The sequence below is a fragment of the Cynara cardunculus genome, unplaced genomic scaffold (genome assembly GCF_001531365.2).
Source record: "Cynara cardunculus var. scolymus isolate 2C unplaced genomic scaffold, CcrdV1 Un_Scaffold_483, whole genome shotgun sequence".
Taxonomy (NCBI): Eukaryota; Viridiplantae; Streptophyta; class Magnoliopsida; order Asterales; family Asteraceae; genus Cynara; species Cynara cardunculus.
In genome coordinates this window covers 83,829-101,700 of record NW_020200580.1, presented here as the reverse complement: position 1 = coordinate 101,700, position 17,872 = coordinate 83,829, and the positions used below count along the sequence as shown (strand labels likewise).

The following is a 17,872-nucleotide window of genomic DNA, read 5'->3' as shown; positions in this document are numbered from 1 at the left end:
ATTTAAGTTTAATAATAAAACAATTTATTTTTGGTTTAATATTATAAATTTTATAAAGATAATAATTAAGTATTCTGTTAGAATTTAATGATTATACTAATTATATTTTAGATTTTTTATAGTTAAAATGAGATGTTTATCTTGTATTTGATTGTGTTTATCTGCAGTTAGTTACACGAATTCAGATATAGGATGAAATCGGATAGGGATGAACGGATTTAAGAGTTTTTAATAGTTTTTAAGAGTTTTAAGGGTTTTAAGAGTTTTAGCCAAATGTTTTATAAGATAGTATAGATATATAAAAATTAAATTATAAATAAGATAAAATATTATTTTTTTATTTTTTATGTTTATTATGTAAATAAATATTTATATATGTGTGCATATATATATATATTCAAAAATTAATTATATATAATAATAATAATAATAAAAATAATAATATGTATTTATAAATTATAATTATTGTTATTAAAAATAGTTTAATAATAAATAAAATATAATATTTTAATATGAGGTCCACAACTTTGGTTTTTTTAGAATGGGTTTGGAGTTGACTTTTTTTTTAATGGGCCGTCAAATTTGGTGTTTTTTAGTGTTAAAAGTTGGAGATGGTTTAAATGTTTATAAAAAATTAGAAAAAAATAAATACTCTGAATAGTTTTACCTCTTTAAGTATCAGATAAAAGTTTTTTTTTAAACAAACAAGGCCTAATAACTTTGCATGAATATTTCAATTGTTTGGTTTGTATGAGTCACAAATTTTACAAACAATTGAGACACTTGTAGAGTATTTGTTAAGAAAATCTTATACCTTGTACACATTTTTTTGATTGGTATATGTTGATAATGATTTTATACCAATATTATAAAATAGAAAAAAGGACAAATGTCAAAGATCTAAATAATCTGTGTTATAACTATAAATCAGTGATGAGACTTTCGTATTTTAGCCTATGAATTCTAACATACAAGTAACAAGAATCAAATCATTGATGAAACTTTATTTTTTAGCCCACGACTCATAATATGCAAACAACATGAACACGACGAGTTCATGAGCTTTTCATAACAAATTATCGGTTCTTCAAGAGCTCAATAAAAAGAGGAATTGATCTTGATTTAGTGTTGTGCACGCTTTTTAGAGATCATGTTGAATTGTTGGATTATCGTTTACTAGGTTGTAAGGTCTCCACGTCGCTTTCGAATTGCAGCTTTAAATGGTGGAATATCAAATTACATTATACTCTCTCCAGTCTCTAAGTTTTTGACTTTCGATGGTGGGACGCAAATCGAGGGGTCATTGAAGGATGTATGGCAAGCGGTTCTTTGAATTGTTTATTCTCTTTGGAATCTCAAAAATGCTTATGTTTTCAAGGGGCTTAATTCTTGCGGTGATCTTTTCGGCAACATCCAGCTTAAATCGTTTAATTGGATTTCCCCTAGGCTCAAAGATCGGTTTATCTCTAAAACGGTTTGGTTTAAGTCCCATTCTTTTTCTGTTTCTTGAGATTTCATTAGTCTTTTTATGGTCGTTTTTTTTTTGTTTTGATGGTTGTCTTTTTCTTTTGGGGTTTTAGATAATTATACATACAAGGAACATAAATAAACATTATTGTGCATTTAAGTTATTGGCAATACTAAATATACATAAGATGTTTTTTTTGAACTATATAATATTTATATATGGCAAATACAACAAATAAACTTACATACCTTCCTCATTTATAATGAGGTTTGAATCCCTGATATTTTAAGAGGTTAAAGATTAAGATACCGTTAGACCAAAAACTCTTTATGTTAAGGGATATGATCTAATGGATAATATAGATGGGTACAGAAAATAATCGAAATTCAATTAGGAATGTTTAGATTAAAGTATTAATTAATGATAAAAAGGAGAAATAACTAAATATTTTAAAAAATAATTAATAATTAATAAACAAATTATGTATGATATGATAGTCTCATAATTCCATTTATCGAGCTATCTGTAAAACATATGGTCGTCTTAGAATTAGTCGGTTTGTATATCGGATTGGATATCGAGATTAATAAAAAAAAATTATTTAACAATTAAGTACCCCAATCTCCCATAAAATCTTCAAAATTTTGCAACGGTGTGGGAGTGTATATAAAAACATGAGTGATATGGCGGTTGAGAGATGACGTGTCCGGCGGCAATTCGTCGGACGACGCCAACCGAAGGCTCTCCAAGTTGAAACTCATCCATACTCCCGTATCGTTCCCTTTCTATTCGATCATTTTCTTGGATGATTAACATGCACGAAAATTCTCATATAAAGCAATCGGTTTCAAAGCAGAAGCATGTAAAATAGTTGTAAATTTTTGTTTCCGTGATCTTGTTTCACGAAGAATCACCAATGGCGGGGCTGAGATCCGGCCGCCGAAAGCTCTCCTTTGATGTTCTTACAACCGCCGACTCATTCTTCGACGACGACGGACCATTCATACAAAGGTCCAGTTCTGGACCCCCGATTCACACAAATGAAGACGCGTCCATCACCAAGACCAAAAGAAGAAAACGCAGAAACAAGGGTTCAAAGAAGAAAAAGAAGGCGGTAGACGAATTTGGTTTGAATTGTAATAATGTTACTAGTGATGGTAATTATAGTCGTCTAGAGATGATGCCGACAGAGGGGGTGTATGGGGAAGTGGTTGTGCCGCCAGAGGAGGAGATTGTTCGTACAGTTATTAGTTCTGATAGGGGAACACCGGAGTTGAGACAGAGTAGTAATGTTGCCAGTGGCGGTGATAACTTGTCCATGGTGTTTATCGATGAGGATGTAAAGGAGTGTATCGGTAGTAGTTGTATGAGTACTGCTGCTACTTCTACGGAAATGGGTTCTCAGATGAATTCGAATGGGAATGGGAATGGGAATGGGAATGGGAATGGGAATGGTGTTAGGAAAAGGAAGGAAGAATCGTTGGACGTTAAGCAATTATTCGCAAAAGCAAAGCCAAAAGCAAAGCCAAAGCCAAAGCGTTAGTTCTACTGCAATTTTGTTTTCTTTATATATTTCTAATTTAGAAATCTCTGTTTATTGATCTTGTTTTTATTGGTTCTAGAAATTCTGAACTTAAGACACTGGTTGAATAGTTCAGGGGTTAAATGTAGCAACTTGATGTAGGTGAATTCAGACGTGTAGTAACTTCTAAGAACGGAGGAACCATCATCCCTTTTATGTTCGGGAATGAATAGAGAATTACTTGAAAGAAAATATTGACAAATTATTGAATTTTAGGCCTCAGAATCAAGCATCTTGAGTATGAACAGTGTTTTTGCCAAAATTGTGGCACACTGAAATCAACCTTCATTATGAAGTGCAAATATTCAGTAGTTATTAGATATACACAAAATGCAAGAAGACCATCCATGGGCTTTGGGAACTTCACTTGATGGTTGGCAGTACACAAATCTTGACGATTTAAGGTGCTTAAAATTGTATACATGCTAGCCTTACTGAATATTGACTATATACTAGGATCCTAATCGAATCCTAAATTGGTATATATGCTAGTCTTAATTTTAAGAGAACTACTGAAAAACTACTCAACAACAATAACTAAATATAACCAACTTCCTGAAAATTGCTAACTGACATGACCAACGATTGACTTTAGGTACTGAATAGCAGATTTGGGTAATGTAATATGTTGCTCCTTTGCATGCCACTGCTGCTTTGTAAATTATGGAGCAGATGGGTTATGTGTCTTTGGACATATGAATTTAAAAGGGAACTTTTGATGCACCAAATTTAAGTATCTTTCTTCTTTTCTTCTCTAAATTCATTTTCCTACATTGTATGTCAGACAAGTTTTCTTTGGAGACATTGCCAGTCAAATACTTTATGGAAGAAATGTATGGGGCTAGTTCTTTAAGGACTACAACATCCCTTGCTGATGAGAAGGAACGAGAAAGAGTATATGACACTATATTCAGCATGCCATGGCGCTGTGAATTGGTAATGCATCTCTCTAGATGATCATCGAAGGGTTTGTATTGTTAATTATTTCTTTCTTTTCTTTTCCAGATGACCATATAATTGGTTCTGTGTTTCTATTATTACTATTAAATGTAGCTTGCCAGTAGCTAGTATTGATGTAATTGGGTATATGAATCAAATTTGGTTTTGCATGATAAAAATTGTAGTGGTATCCTAGGAAACTAGCAATGATTGGATGCAGAGCATTAATTTAGCCAACAACTCAAGTGTGTCCCAAACTGATTGTATTCTTTGGTGGGTATAGTTTTCAAACGTGCAGTAATGTTTGTAGCAGTAGCTATTGAAGGAATAGATGAGAACAGAGCATCTTTATATGCTTGAGGCCGCAGTCTCAACCAAAAAGCACAATGATTGTGAAGAGTCATATGGTGATAAAGATAAGTTCTGATTCAAGTGGTTGACAAATTGCCAGTTCTTAATTGATACTTGTTAATTGTGTTTTAGTATAATATATTTTCTCAAATAGAGGCCAACAATGGGGCATAATTTGTCTAGCCAACCCAAATAAACAAAGTTTGTGTTCAGGGAATTCAGTAACACGAGTGATGGGTCCTACTAAAAGATTTGTGATTGTTCGCGTTATTTAGTACTAGACTCATATCAGGATTAACAGTCTCTTTGGTGCCTCATATGCTACCATACCTGGAGCTTCTACTAAAATTGCCTAGCTGTCGATGTTGTTAGAGTAAATACATGTGTGCTGCGAATGCCATAGACATCCTTGTTACTTGTGAGGAAAACCCAATAGCACATGACTCTAAGCCTGCCCAGCCATAGGCGAAGACAACGGCAAACATGCATCTTCTAAATTTCAAATTTCCTAGTCCAAGATATGCACAGAAAGAGATGGAAACCTCCAGAATTCCTGGAGGAACGTCAAATGGAATGCCATGTTTGGAGTTAAGGGCAGGGGTTCAATGAATGATGTTACTACTAAACTGCTGTATGAATCGTGGTTAATTGTGACATAATGTACTGATGTCATGCCTTGGTAAATTTCAATGACTTTGCAGCTTATCGATGTAGGCTTCTTCGTTTGCTTGGATTCATTCCTGTCTGTGCTAACTATCATGCCAATGAGGATTCTCACAACCTCTTGGAGGCTTCTAACAACTTGGTATATTCTGTTGCATCTCAAACTGTATGTCATCAAGTCAGTGATTCCTTGAACTTACTTTTTACCAGCTTTCATGATAAGAAGTTTTGAGTCAGTCAACCGTTTTGTAATTTGGAAATGGAACTAGTAAACAGTCATTATATGCCAAACATTTGTCCTATCCTATGTTTTCGCCATTCATTGGTGAGCCTTCTTTTCTTTACTATACTTTCTTTATATACTGTAATGAGTTAACAAACTTCTATTTCTGGGCATTGTAATACAGTGCTTATGAAATAAAACAATAGTAAGATACAAAGTACAGTGGTTCTCATGTCTGATGGATCCTAAAAAGGTCAAGCTGCTAACTGAGGAAAGCAGCTGCACCTTGTTTGGTATGCTAAAAAGCCTGCGTGCTTTTAACTAAATATTCACCAGTTTCACATTGTTATATTCTGCACATTTACTCTCTCAAATGACCAATCATTCCTACTTGATCTGATGGTAAAAAGGAGCTTGATTCTCCATGTATATTTTTTCATTTCTCCTTTTCTTATTTTAAAATTGAGACGATCTGATGGTAAAAAGGAGCTTGATTCTCCATGTATATTTTTTCAATTCTCCTTTTCTTATTTTAAAATTGAGACATAATGTTTAAGGTTAGTATAAAGGAAGGAGCAGTGAATTCATTTAGATAGAACTTTATGCCTGCAAAAGATAATTCTGGTATCTAGTTTTGTGCAGAAGTAAATATAGAAGAAAGTATACGATGAGGAGGTACAGTTAAGGGTTAAGATGGTTAGCATTTTGGTAGTGGTTGAATTTGAATTAACACCAAGAGAGCATAACTAAAAGCTACCAAAATTTTCATGTGGTACTCTTTGCTTCCATGTTTAGTAAGAGCTCTTGTTTCGTTGACATTTTCCATTTCATGCTACTTTTATCTTGTTTTTTTTTCCCAACTGGTGTGATGACTTTGATTTATGTTTATGTTTTTTATTAGAGATATATATTATTAGTTTGATATTACAAGGTAATCCAACTATTCTTGTGGCAGGCAGTTCAAAATCACTTCAGCAGCAGAGCTGTCTGACCTTGGTTGTTGTCTTATTATGGCTTGTGGAGTTATCCTTTTACAACAAACAGGTTTAGTAAGGGAATCGAGTCCTTAATCACTTCAGCTTTTCCCTCAAAATTACAGCACAATGGGGGTTCAGTTCTAACATTATAACATCCCCCCCTTTCTTTGCTGCTCAGATATCAGCTTGATATATCACATGATTAGAGGCCAAGGCACCATCAAACTCTATGTGGTGTATAATGTTTTGGAGGTGAGACCATGTTTATTGCAAAATTTCAGATATTATTTATTTTTATAGTAATTTAACCAAAAAGGGAAATTTAGGTTGAAGTTCTTCCATCAGTCTAATATTTTATTATATGTACTTTATGAGCTGTTACCAAAGATGGGAGATTTGCTTGAAGAACTTAGGTGTTCTACAATACAAGAAATGATTATATGCTATACTTCAAGTGATGTTCTATAATAATTTGGATTTTCAGTGGTGCAGGGCTGTCGGCTATTAGTTTGGAAATATATGACATCAATCTCATAATACCATACCTTGACCACTTCAATCTGGGAACTTGAGAGATAAGAAGTGAGACAATATGTTTGCAGTTGGATAGACTACATGTAATAAAGATAGAAAGCTACACAGAGATGAGAACATGAGTAATCTCCGCTTTGGACAATGCTAGCCATGCATACAGCATACACAACCTGTTAGGATGGAACTTATTTCTCTTGTAGATGCATGTTCCAAGTAAAAATTTGTTTCCCTGCAATTGCTTTGTATTTTTTCAGAATTGATTTTAAGGATACATGTTATGCTTCTTTCTGATTAAGGGATGAAGCAAGTCTCACTCGGTGAATCTTTGTAACGCTAGTTCTGAAATGGTAAATTGTTGCATGCTGATCAGAAAGAATTAGTTTTAACATAAGTTACTAAACTACGAGACATTTGTGGCTCATTCAAAATGCTAGTTGATATTTCTGTATTAAAATCCCACACTATTACTCTCTTATCTCTTAATATATGTCCTCCATACCCTTTTTTCCGTCTCTGAATAGGTTTTATATTTCGAGAGGTTCCTTGTTTTTCATTCTACAATATTACCCTTTGCTAAAAGTGGGGAAAGGTAACAAGAAGGATGTGATTTCACGCAGTGGCAATGCAAAAAGGAAGTGCTAAAGGCTTTTCTTCCACAAATTTTCTACTTGGTTTAAATGTCTTTTGAACATCAGTGCTAAAAGTAAGCAAAATTGAATGGGGCAACTTGTTTGAGACATAGGTGTCAGATTTCGTAGTTATATTCGGTTTAGTTTATTAGAGTTGGATTAGACTGAGGTTTGCTGTGATATTAGTTGATCAAGACCATATGTGTGCTTACAAGAGCAGATGGAACATATATGCTAAGACATATCTTAATAAGTATATGCTGAATGTTAACTGTACTTTATCCTAATAATTATCCTAACATACATCCCGAATAAATTGATGTTGCTCTAATCAAAGGATCCTCATCATTTCCCCATCCATCCAAGAAATTAGACCTTGAATTTCGAAGTGTTGGAACATTCTACGCAATCATCTTCCTGCAGTCATGTTTGTTTGACATGTACGTTGAGTAGATCTTATGGATTAACGAAATCAAGATGCTCAACATCCTTGGAGAAAGAACCAACAATGTTTTTCTCTTCCTTTACACCGTCATCTTTGACACCAACACATTCTTGGCAATTTAATCATTGATATGGCCATGTCATCTTCTATCTTTGGCTTTTAAATCTTGATCTCAATCTCACATACTCACCAAGTTTGAACTGCTATAGATTTTAGGTTCCTCAACCTTGGTTCTCTTATGATAATCTGCAACACGGGTCTTTGGTTTGGGTGGCAATGAATTCAATCTCTTCTTTTCAGGCACTTAGAGTGGCTTGCTGATTCCGACTGCTTTATTATCTCTGTGCGTTTAGTTGTGCTGGAACCGTATACTTGGAACTGATTACATTCAATTTCATCTTTGTAATGCTTACCATGTAAATGATACGTTCATGACTTTCCAAGTAAGTCATGGACTGCATTCATTGGTAGGACATGACAACAGATGGTAATAGGCTCATCACCAACTGAGCTTACAGAGACCTGGAACTTCAGACTATGTATCACTTGGAACTATGGACCCCATATTATTTAGATAAGGATATTAAAAGCACATGAAACAAGCTGAGGTTTGATCTTGCCACAAGAAAATAGTACTGAAAATCAAGTGACACTCATAATCAATAACAAGCTTCTTATAAGACCTTGAAATACCTTGATCCTAGGCATGAAGGCTACAACAATGTCGGGTCATCCTCTTGGAGAAGTGAAGGAAGGAAGGAAGATGGCAAACTTCACTGACAGAAAAAAACTTCAACCTTTCATAATTATAGAACTGTCCCTGAACAATTCAGAGTTGCATGAGCCCTTGAACCTTTTTAGACAGTGGATCATCCCTTGAAATTTGAAAAATATCATACTATCCCCTGGACTTTGAACATCAACAACTGAACAATGTGGAATTACGAAAAGTTCTCCAAGCAATAATTATGACAGTTAGAGTTTGATGTCTGATAGGTTTGGACTACTATGGTTTAATATGATTCAATGTATGGTTTAGGTGGATGTGGTACTTGTGTATGCTTTGCAAGTTGACATATTTCATAGGAATTTGACATTTTTGCTCAGGAAATAGAACATTAGAGATTCAAATTTTGAATGCCTAACCTATGACTCCGTAACATTATCTCATTGCTGTTGGACGTTTTAAGTCTCTCCCGTTAGTAGTCATGACTTCGTTTCTTCTAGAGTCGTCATCCACAAAGAGGTAGACTCCACCTTGCTCTCTAGCATTGCCGATCGTCTTTCCCAAGGTTTGCTCTTGTATCACACAAATATCAGAGGAAAGTTTGCCCAACATTTCTTGTCATGTGTCAACTTGCTTACAAATAACAAATTGCATAACTTAGTGAAGTAGATTGTGGCTAAGGCGAATTGAGCCTTTTCCCGCCACATAAGTGAGTCCCATTATCAATTATAACCTGCAATTGGTCGATGACAGGTGTATACACTTGGAACAAAGAAGCATTACTTATCATATTGTCTGAGGTTCCTGAATCAAAGATCCACAGAGCAGGAGATCCAGGTTCAAGGACTTAGAGTGTGGAAACCAATATCTTTGTAGGCTAGAGAGGAGGCTATCATGCTATGTTTGGAGTTATTCCCTTGTCTTTGGTTTTTCTGTTTAGTCTTGATTTCAAGTATCTGTTAAGCATTCTCCAACTTTGAGTAATTTTCAAAATGGCATCCCAGATTACCTTTGTAGTTTTGGAAGAAAGATGAAACCTCCATTGAATTAATCAATTACACTTTGGCGATGAATTATATTATTCCCAAGTTTGATACTTGGGGCCATCAGGCTTGGGCTTCTTGGCTTCTCTGGGGCCATCAGGCTTGGGTTTCTTGGCTTCTCCCGTGCTGTAGCTCATGTTTCCCTTTATGCGAATAACCATGCCGACTGATTGAGACCACTGGAGGAAATCTTTTCCATCTAGTTTGTGATGAATGATATGTAGCTAGGGTGAATCTCCATATGAGATGAAAAAGTAATCATCTTTGCCTTCCGTGATGAACCAAACCTTTAATGGTTCTGTTTTGGTCACTTGAACAACAAAGAAATAAAAGGAAAGCTGTTTTAACAGCATAGAAGTCTAGAAAAGCAAACCCCTAGACGACCTATCTAAGATTAGGGGAGAGTTTGATCGAGCAAGCAAAGGAAATGGCTGATTCACCCTCACTAGGAACTAGCGGATGGGAGGCCTTACCTGGTGAACTGCCTCCCGGCCTTCGATTCCCCTTACTCATAAAGGGTCTTACGGTGATCCATGGATCTCCGATTGGGAAACCGTATCCAAGCATTATATAGCTTTATGGCTCTCGTATCATAAAGTTACCAACCATAACAGAATTTTATGAAAGGCTTGAATTTCATTTGCAGGACTAAGCCTATATATACACATTGTTGTACATCAAACTATGAAACAGTAATATATACTTTTCTTATCTAAGAATTTAGGAAACAATATTATCTACTTTCCTAACTTACACGGATTACAATCACTACTTTAATTTACAAGGATATACCATCTTTATCCTAGGAAATAACCAGCATTAGTGTTAGGGAAGGTAATTCTAGTTATTTTTTAGCATAGATTTGGATTTGCAACAAATACAGAATACTAACTCGGAAGGGCTAATATTTGTCCTCCTTTATCCTGAGATTTTTGTGTGATGATACATAGGCATGGTTAAATGAATAAATTTATTTAACAAATACTGAAAATAGAAAATCAACCAAATTTACTCAAGTAGGATAAACATTTTCAAAGTGGGAAGCCTGCTTTAGAGTTGCTAAGAATCATTGTTAGACAGACAATGACAATCAGCTCCTTAATCAGTTCAGAAGTATTGCACTAAAATGAATTTTCTACCCTTTTGACATGATAGCTGATGTTAAGATGGGTTGATTTGTTCTAACAAGGAGGGGCGCATGACTTAATCCCCATCTTTTTGTTACAATTTTGGAAACATTTGAAGGTACAAAGGAGAGAGCAGTTGGTCTAATGTGAGCTATGCACTCAAACCAACACCTAAAATGAAGTGTACAATGGAACATTCATGTAAATTATCCGTTCCCACAACGTATTAATGTCTTTCTCATGATTGAAGCACATGGTTATATCACAAGTATAGCGTCATGTTATCATCTTATATGTTCTAAGCACTACTTCATATTTTTTAAACGTGGTATGCTGAATCTTGTCATTGCTTACAGATATTTGATAGGCTATGTCAAAATTTTGGTGGAGATGTATTGCAAACACTATTCAACTCCGCTCATGGTTTAGCTAACTGTTCATCTGAGTCTAAAAGATACTGGCTATGGAGGTTCATCTCTGATGAAGCATTAGCAGTGGTTTCTTCAAATATCCTTATTCTACTATCAATGTTTATAATATTGTTGGATTGCGTAACACCATATACAAACCTCCTTTTTCCTTTTTGCAACAAATCTCTTTTGTTCCCTTAACAAATCATACTCGTTCATTCATTTATCTTATTGGCCCAGGCCATTACTCTTTCAACCTGTATGGTTGCTCACAATAATGCATTATTTGCTTTGTTGGTGTCAAACAATTTTACGGAGATAAAAAGCAATGTGTTCAAACGTTTCAGCAAGGATAATATACAGCAACTGGTATATTTTGGTGAGTTTTTTTCTTTTCTTCTCAAGGCTTCATATTCTTTTGTTTTTTCGTTTTGAAGTTATTTGTGCATTTCTTGGTCTTTCTGCTTCTTTGTTTTTATTTGTTGCTAATATGAGCAATAGAGAAGACGTCAATAAATTATGAGCATAAAACAGAAAGGAAAAGAGTCCTGGATCTTAGACTAGTAGAACATGCCCCCTCACTGATACAGAAGTTTGAAAAACCTTTCCCGAAAAAGTTGGAAAAACCACAGACCAAAGAACAATAGAATCTAAATTGATTCCCCCCCCCCCTAAAAATAATGGTGACTCATACACCTTGTTTCTGTGTGCTCAGTCCTGGTCATTTAAATGATGTAAGCTTGTCAAAATCCAGAAATTGTTTATCACTAGTGACATGTAGGTCCTCCCAGTCCCCCATATAGCTATAGCGCTCTTGACTGGTTAATAAGGGTCAAGGCATTGAGTTTGTTTGTCACTAGTGACAGCTAATTAGCAAGCACCTACTTGCTACATCAATGGCATTTGCATTGAGGTCTTTTCAGTAAAGAGTATACATTTGATCAGCTGAACACCAGGGTTCTTTCATGGCATGGGATTACTTTCTCCATTGCCAGCCTTTTCTATCGAAAATAGTGTTCTCGTCTTAGGGATGTTATTCAAACATATTAGTACTCAAATCCGAAGCTGAGTGCATTCAATATGTTGTTACTCTTCATATGCTCAAATTTTCACATTATAACAAAGTGACCTCACAAATGGTACGTTAAAGTGGTTCCTGTAGGCATTCCGACACTCTGCAAGCCCTTGCAATTTTTTTTGTTTAGTTAGTGCACTTCCTCGAAACGTATCACAGGTTGGAATTTTTTACACCAGATCCTCTTGTTTTTCCTATTCAGTACTTTCTTTCTAGAACTTAGGTTAAGAAGACCACTAATCTTATAAAACTTTTCCCAGTGACTAGCACTGCAAAAGCTGCACATGTATGATATGTAAATGCGTTACTACACTTTTTCTATTGTTCTTATGTATCTCCAAGTTTATTTTGTTTGTCTTGTAATTTTAATCTTCTTTCGATTTCTTTTTGGATGAAAGTTAATAGATGCTTATTTATTTCATTATGACATGAATCAGGTTCAGTTTTCTGATATTCCGCATGGTGAAGGTTCTTTTTGTTTTGTATATATTCCATTGATGTGCACATTTTGTTGCAACATGTACAGATTCAATCGAGAGGTTCCACATTTCAGCATTTCTCATCTTTATCTTGGCTCAGAATATTTTGGAAGCTGAAGGTGCTTGGTTTGAAAATTTTCTATATGTAAGTTCTCTTGCTTGATAGCTTTTGCTTTCGTGGAAATAGCATGATTATTTATCTTCTTTATCTTTTTTCTTATTTCGTAAATGCTCCTCGTCTATTGTTCAGTGAGCCGAGCTATGTTTTTGTTATGCAAAACAATCACCACTTGAGTGACTTGTAGCGTAACTACTATGCGAGCAGTTGTATCCCAAAACACATGGCATGGAGAATTCTTTACCATACTAGATATTCATTTGACATGTAGAAGTATATTATGATCTTCAGAGCTTATCTCATTTTTTTATTTCCTTTTCGATTTTGGACGTCTTTGGGGTCATTACAGGATGTGCTGCTTTTAGACGTGGAATAAAAAGTCAGGATACCTTATATTTTTGTAGTTTACTTCAGACACCACAAGCTTTCACTAATCACAGCCTTGCGGAGAAGGCATGGTGATTGAATTCACTAGTGCACTAGAAGCATAGAAATGAACAAGTCATAAGAGGCGAGTTCTACTCAAGATTGAGCATTTTATTGCATTGTTTCTTATCTGTCATCTTTGGTTACTGCAGAATGCTCTTGTGGTTCATATATGTGAAATGATGGTTGATATAGTCAAGCATTCTTTCATTGCTAAATTCAATGAAGTAAAGCCCATCGTGTATTCTGAATTTCTTGAAGACCTTTGCAAGCAGGTATTCTCTATTGTTTTGCTTTACTTTTTTCACACACTTAACGGAGTTAAATGGGTGCTTATGTTTTCTGTCCAGGATACATTACTCAATTCTCCAGTGTGGGATCATTCTCTTTCCTCTGTAAAACTTTCATCTGCAATGTTTATGCATCTGATTTGCAGTTGTATCATTATGTACATACATATAAACATACCTGGATTACAAGCAGCCCTACATACCACATGTCAGATTATATGGCATGTTTTTCGTTGTTAACCTCATATTGACATCCGAATCCTTTAATATATATATATATATGGTTTCCACTACTGAAGTTAGCAACTGCATTTGCATAATCCCTTCTTCATGTTCCGTTGGAGATTGGCATATTGGTGAGGTTGTTATAGATTGATGTGTTGTTAATTCTAGATCTGAATAGGCTTTTTTTGTTTATCTAAAGATTTTGTTGGCTGAACAAATGGAGTGTGGTCGTCACTTCACATGCTTCATTGGTTTACAAATTAGGAGTACAAGAACTGATTTTGGTTATGTTAACAGCAGTTGAGAATTGGTGATTTTAGACCATGTGATGGATTCGGTTAGAATTCAGAAAGATGTCTGGTAACTGATGTAGTGACCGTTGATGCATAGTAGCCTGAGCTATAATGAAGCAGACGACTACATGGCTTAAGGTTTCATTATGAACTTCACCATAAAGTTTGAAAATAACCCTTTCCACTAATTGGGTATAGAGATGAGCAAGAGAGCCATATGAAGTAAATTTGACTGTGTATACGCACATCCTCGCCAACAATACCTATGAAAAATGTGACCTCTCTTGAAAAATAAGAAAAATTAAGCTTTTCCTGTAAGTTGGTTTCAGCAAGAAGGCCTCCAAACCTCTTATATACAGATATACACATACACTAGCACATAGTTGGTCCATTCAGTAGGCCCTAGCTCAGTATATGCCCATTGTGTCTTTTTATCTCTCTTCCACAATCTTACTGTCAGGTCATAAACAGACAAGCATTACATGAGCAAGCACACGGAAATTATGAAAATAAACAATGCACAATGACTCAGAGATTTATGTGGTTCGGCCAAGAATTGGCTTGTGTCCACAGCGGCACTAGTGACTATTTTCTCCATCAATTTTGGCTTAGGGTTTTACAATTTCAATGAGATGTGTTTAGGGTGTAGAATAGGCTGAAAAAGTTATCTGGTTCACACCCTCAGACTCCGCAAGTGTCATGGCAAATGAATATCAGACAATGTCACAATGAGACTCCAGTACTCAACACTTCCATGATCAGTGATCACACAATTTTACCGACGTATTCTTGTTCCTTGATCTGATTTAGGTATTAATTATGACATGCTAGTGTGTGTGTGTGTATTATTGAAGGGTCTGTTTCTGCTTGTTTGTTGGCACCTCGCTTCTGTTTATATGTTAGTGATCATATTTCACATGAATCCCCTTATGGATTTTGGATACTCTGGTCTAATTGCTCCAATTTCTACTTCCTATTATATCAAATATAAACAGACTCTGAATATCGAGATGGGGAATGGGAAGAAAAACCTCACTTTTGTTCCTCTGGCGCCAGCTTGTGTGGTAAGTGTGAATGTGTGATATAGTTGTGATGCCTATTTTTCAATATGAGGTGTTAAAGAAACCTTGTTCTTTCATTCAAAAGTCATGCCATGAGAAATAAGAGGTGTCCACACTCTGTTTGCTAAGAACAAATTGAAGTGAATGCTACCCTTTTTTCATGTCTGTTTTTTTATTAGATGCAAAGAATGCTACGTTCTTTTCTCAAGTCAATTATGCAATTTATTTAAAGCTAAGCATCTACCGTATAATACAATATAATTAGTGACGAGAAAACAATTGTTCACAGGAAGGTTCTAATATCCACATCTTTGTTAAGCCGAATCGATTGAACAATTGAAATGGAAACCAAAAGATAAGGACACTGTCAGATGCTTCAATTAACAAGGCAAACTAAGAACCAACTAGCATTTGAGAGGCTAGAACTCTCACATATAGAACCCACTAACTGCATGCCTCTCCTACAACCAGACCCACTAATTTGTACCACTAGCATCCTAGGATTATTCTAGACACGACCCAGAGGCCCCTTCTGCTAACAGAATAATCCCCCCAAATTACTAAAACACCCCTTCTAACCTCTTCTAGAATCTATAAGGTACCGATGGGCCTGGCTTGGGTCGACACATAACAATCTTATGCACAGGAAATTATATTTCTCATTGCAGATTATATAACGGTCTTAGTTAGACAATTGAAAGTCCTAACTAAGACATTTGTGGCGGTTAAATCACATTAAATTAATATAGTGTTTTGAAGGATTTTCAAGTCTGATAGAAATTAGTTAATACTAAACTGCAAGTTATCATTAGTTGAATTGCTGGTATTTTAAGCTGAAGAGAAAAAGGCAGGACTTTGTTCATCAGAAATCCGTTTCTATATTTCGTTTAGGGTGCCAAGATGGTTTCAGACTTGCAGTTAATTATATCAAGTGATTCTTTAATATATTCCTTAATCACTAATTACAGTTCAGGGAATGGGAAGGTTTTGACTATTAATGATTGATTAGTGTCATGGTTGGGTTAGGCCAAGTAGACAGGCACGCATGGTGCTCACTAAGCTCTTATTGGTTCTTATAATTCTCTAGGGAACTCTTGCACCTCGTAGATTTCTAGAATTCTGACCATCGTGTAAATTTCATTAAGGAGATTCTAAATTTGTAAATGACCCATATGCTGTTTTGTTGCTTAACTGGTCCAAATGACTCAGTTTCTTGTTGTTTCAGGTAATTAGAGCGTTAAGTCCAATTTATGCTGCTCATCTTCCCACGGGTCCGATCGTATGGAGACTTGTTTGGATATTGATCTTGATGGTGACGACATTTGTGATGCTTACAAGCTTCAAAGTTATGATAGGTATGGCTCTTCATAAACATTCTAGTTGGCATATAAAAAGATGCCAAGGGACAAAATTGCACTCAGATTAGCACATAATTTCAGGGTATTGTATTTGTATGTACCAACAATCATAATAGTTGACTAGTTGAAGGTCCATTCTTTGACTAAAATAGTAATTTTTCTTCACTTTTCAGCCTTAAGACTTTGTATGGAATAATTTCATGTATAGAGAGACACAAGTCTTTTCCCTTTAGAAATTTTTATATGAGCCAAATAAGAAAGTGGCTATACAAGTTTTTTGCTGCCTTTGCTTCACCTGGTTCTGCTTTGGATGAATTATAATATGATAATAATGTGTGCTAAGTGTTTATAATACAATGATGTAAGAATGGTGTAGACTTTAAGTCACTCGTAAATGCTAAAAACATAGATAGATAAGATGTATATGAAAATAACTGTTTAAATTTGATTTGGATACAAGGTGGATAGCAATTAGGGTTGTTCATGTGTTGGGTCTATCAGATTGAAGGCATTTGAACAATTCAACTTAATGTTTGAGGTTTGAAAAATCTCAACCCAAACAAAACCGTACGGATTGGTTGGGTTGGTCGGGTTGACGCTTTGGTACATCAAAATATTATTATAACTTTGAATATGTTGTAATCTCTACTCATAATTCATTTTTCATTATCGTACAACTTATCAACACTTCTAAAGTCTCGAGTATATCACTTTCAACTCCTTTTCTCGATTTGAATATATATGTTCACTCATTTATTAAACATATATATATGAATGAGTTATATAAAGATGAAAACTGAAGAGAATAGAAATATATTCGTAGGTATATGATGGTGTATTTGTCTGATATACATATTAATAGTTACTTAACAATCATATTAAATTCAAGAAGTAAAAGAATATCGAGCTTATCGGGTTGGATACCAAATGACCATAACTCAATATTAAGCTAAAGGAAAGAAAAGACTAGAATTAGGAACGTAGGTAGAGTCCTAGAGTAGAGATGTACAAAAGGCCAGGGCCAGACCTATTAAAGCTGGGTTAAGGTAGGACCAAAAAAGCCCATTTGGGCCCAAACTTAGTTAGAATAGGTCAATGGTCTGCTCAAAGCCATTTCTTGTTTCGTTAGTACTCTTTCATTATTTATTTATTTACTTACTAGAAGAGTACTTATGTAATGCATCGAGATATATATTGATTTTAATATTTTATTTTATTAGTTGTCTTTGTTGATGTTATAATACGAGTTTATGTGTTTTTAAGAAAGTAATAATTATTTTATTTTTGAATAAAATATAAATTTAAAAAAATATATATCAATGTTAATATCAAATCAACTATTTAAAAGTTCTCATTTTTTATGTAATTTCTTTATTTTATTTTTTTATTATGATTTAATTTAAGTTTAATAACGAAATAATTTATTTTT

At 34.7% G+C, this 17,872-nt stretch overlaps 1 protein-coding gene across 4 annotated transcripts; it reads left to right on the top strand.

Moving 5' to 3' along the window:
- The first annotated feature begins 2,215 nt into the window (after positions 1 to 2,215).
- LOC112501711 (protein POLLEN DEFECTIVE IN GUIDANCE 1-like) lies at positions 2,216 to 16,579 on the top strand. Of its 4 annotated transcripts, none has more exons than XM_025105416.1 (11): positions 2,216 to 3,006; positions 3,835 to 3,986; positions 5,042 to 5,145; positions 6,182 to 6,270; positions 6,382 to 6,455; positions 11,065 to 11,215; positions 11,330 to 11,497; positions 12,720 to 12,817; positions 13,369 to 13,491; positions 15,020 to 15,088; positions 16,311 to 16,579. In XM_025105416.1, the coding sequence occupies exons 1-11, from the start codon at positions 2,385 to 2,387 to the stop codon at positions 16,509 to 16,511; spliced, it is 1,851 nt and encodes a 616-aa protein (XP_024961184.1). In that variant the 5' UTR covers positions 2,216 to 2,384; the 3' UTR covers positions 16,512 to 16,579. The 4 variants fall into 4 exon arrangements, with proteins under 4 accessions (XP_024961184.1, XP_024961185.1, XP_024961183.1 ...); XM_025105417.1 differs by having other exon boundaries at positions 5,042 to 5,169; positions 11,065 to 11,205; positions 11,359 to 11,497; XM_025105415.1 differs by having other exon boundaries at positions 5,042 to 5,169.
- The last annotated feature ends 1,293 nt before the right edge of the window (positions 16,580 to 17,872 follow it).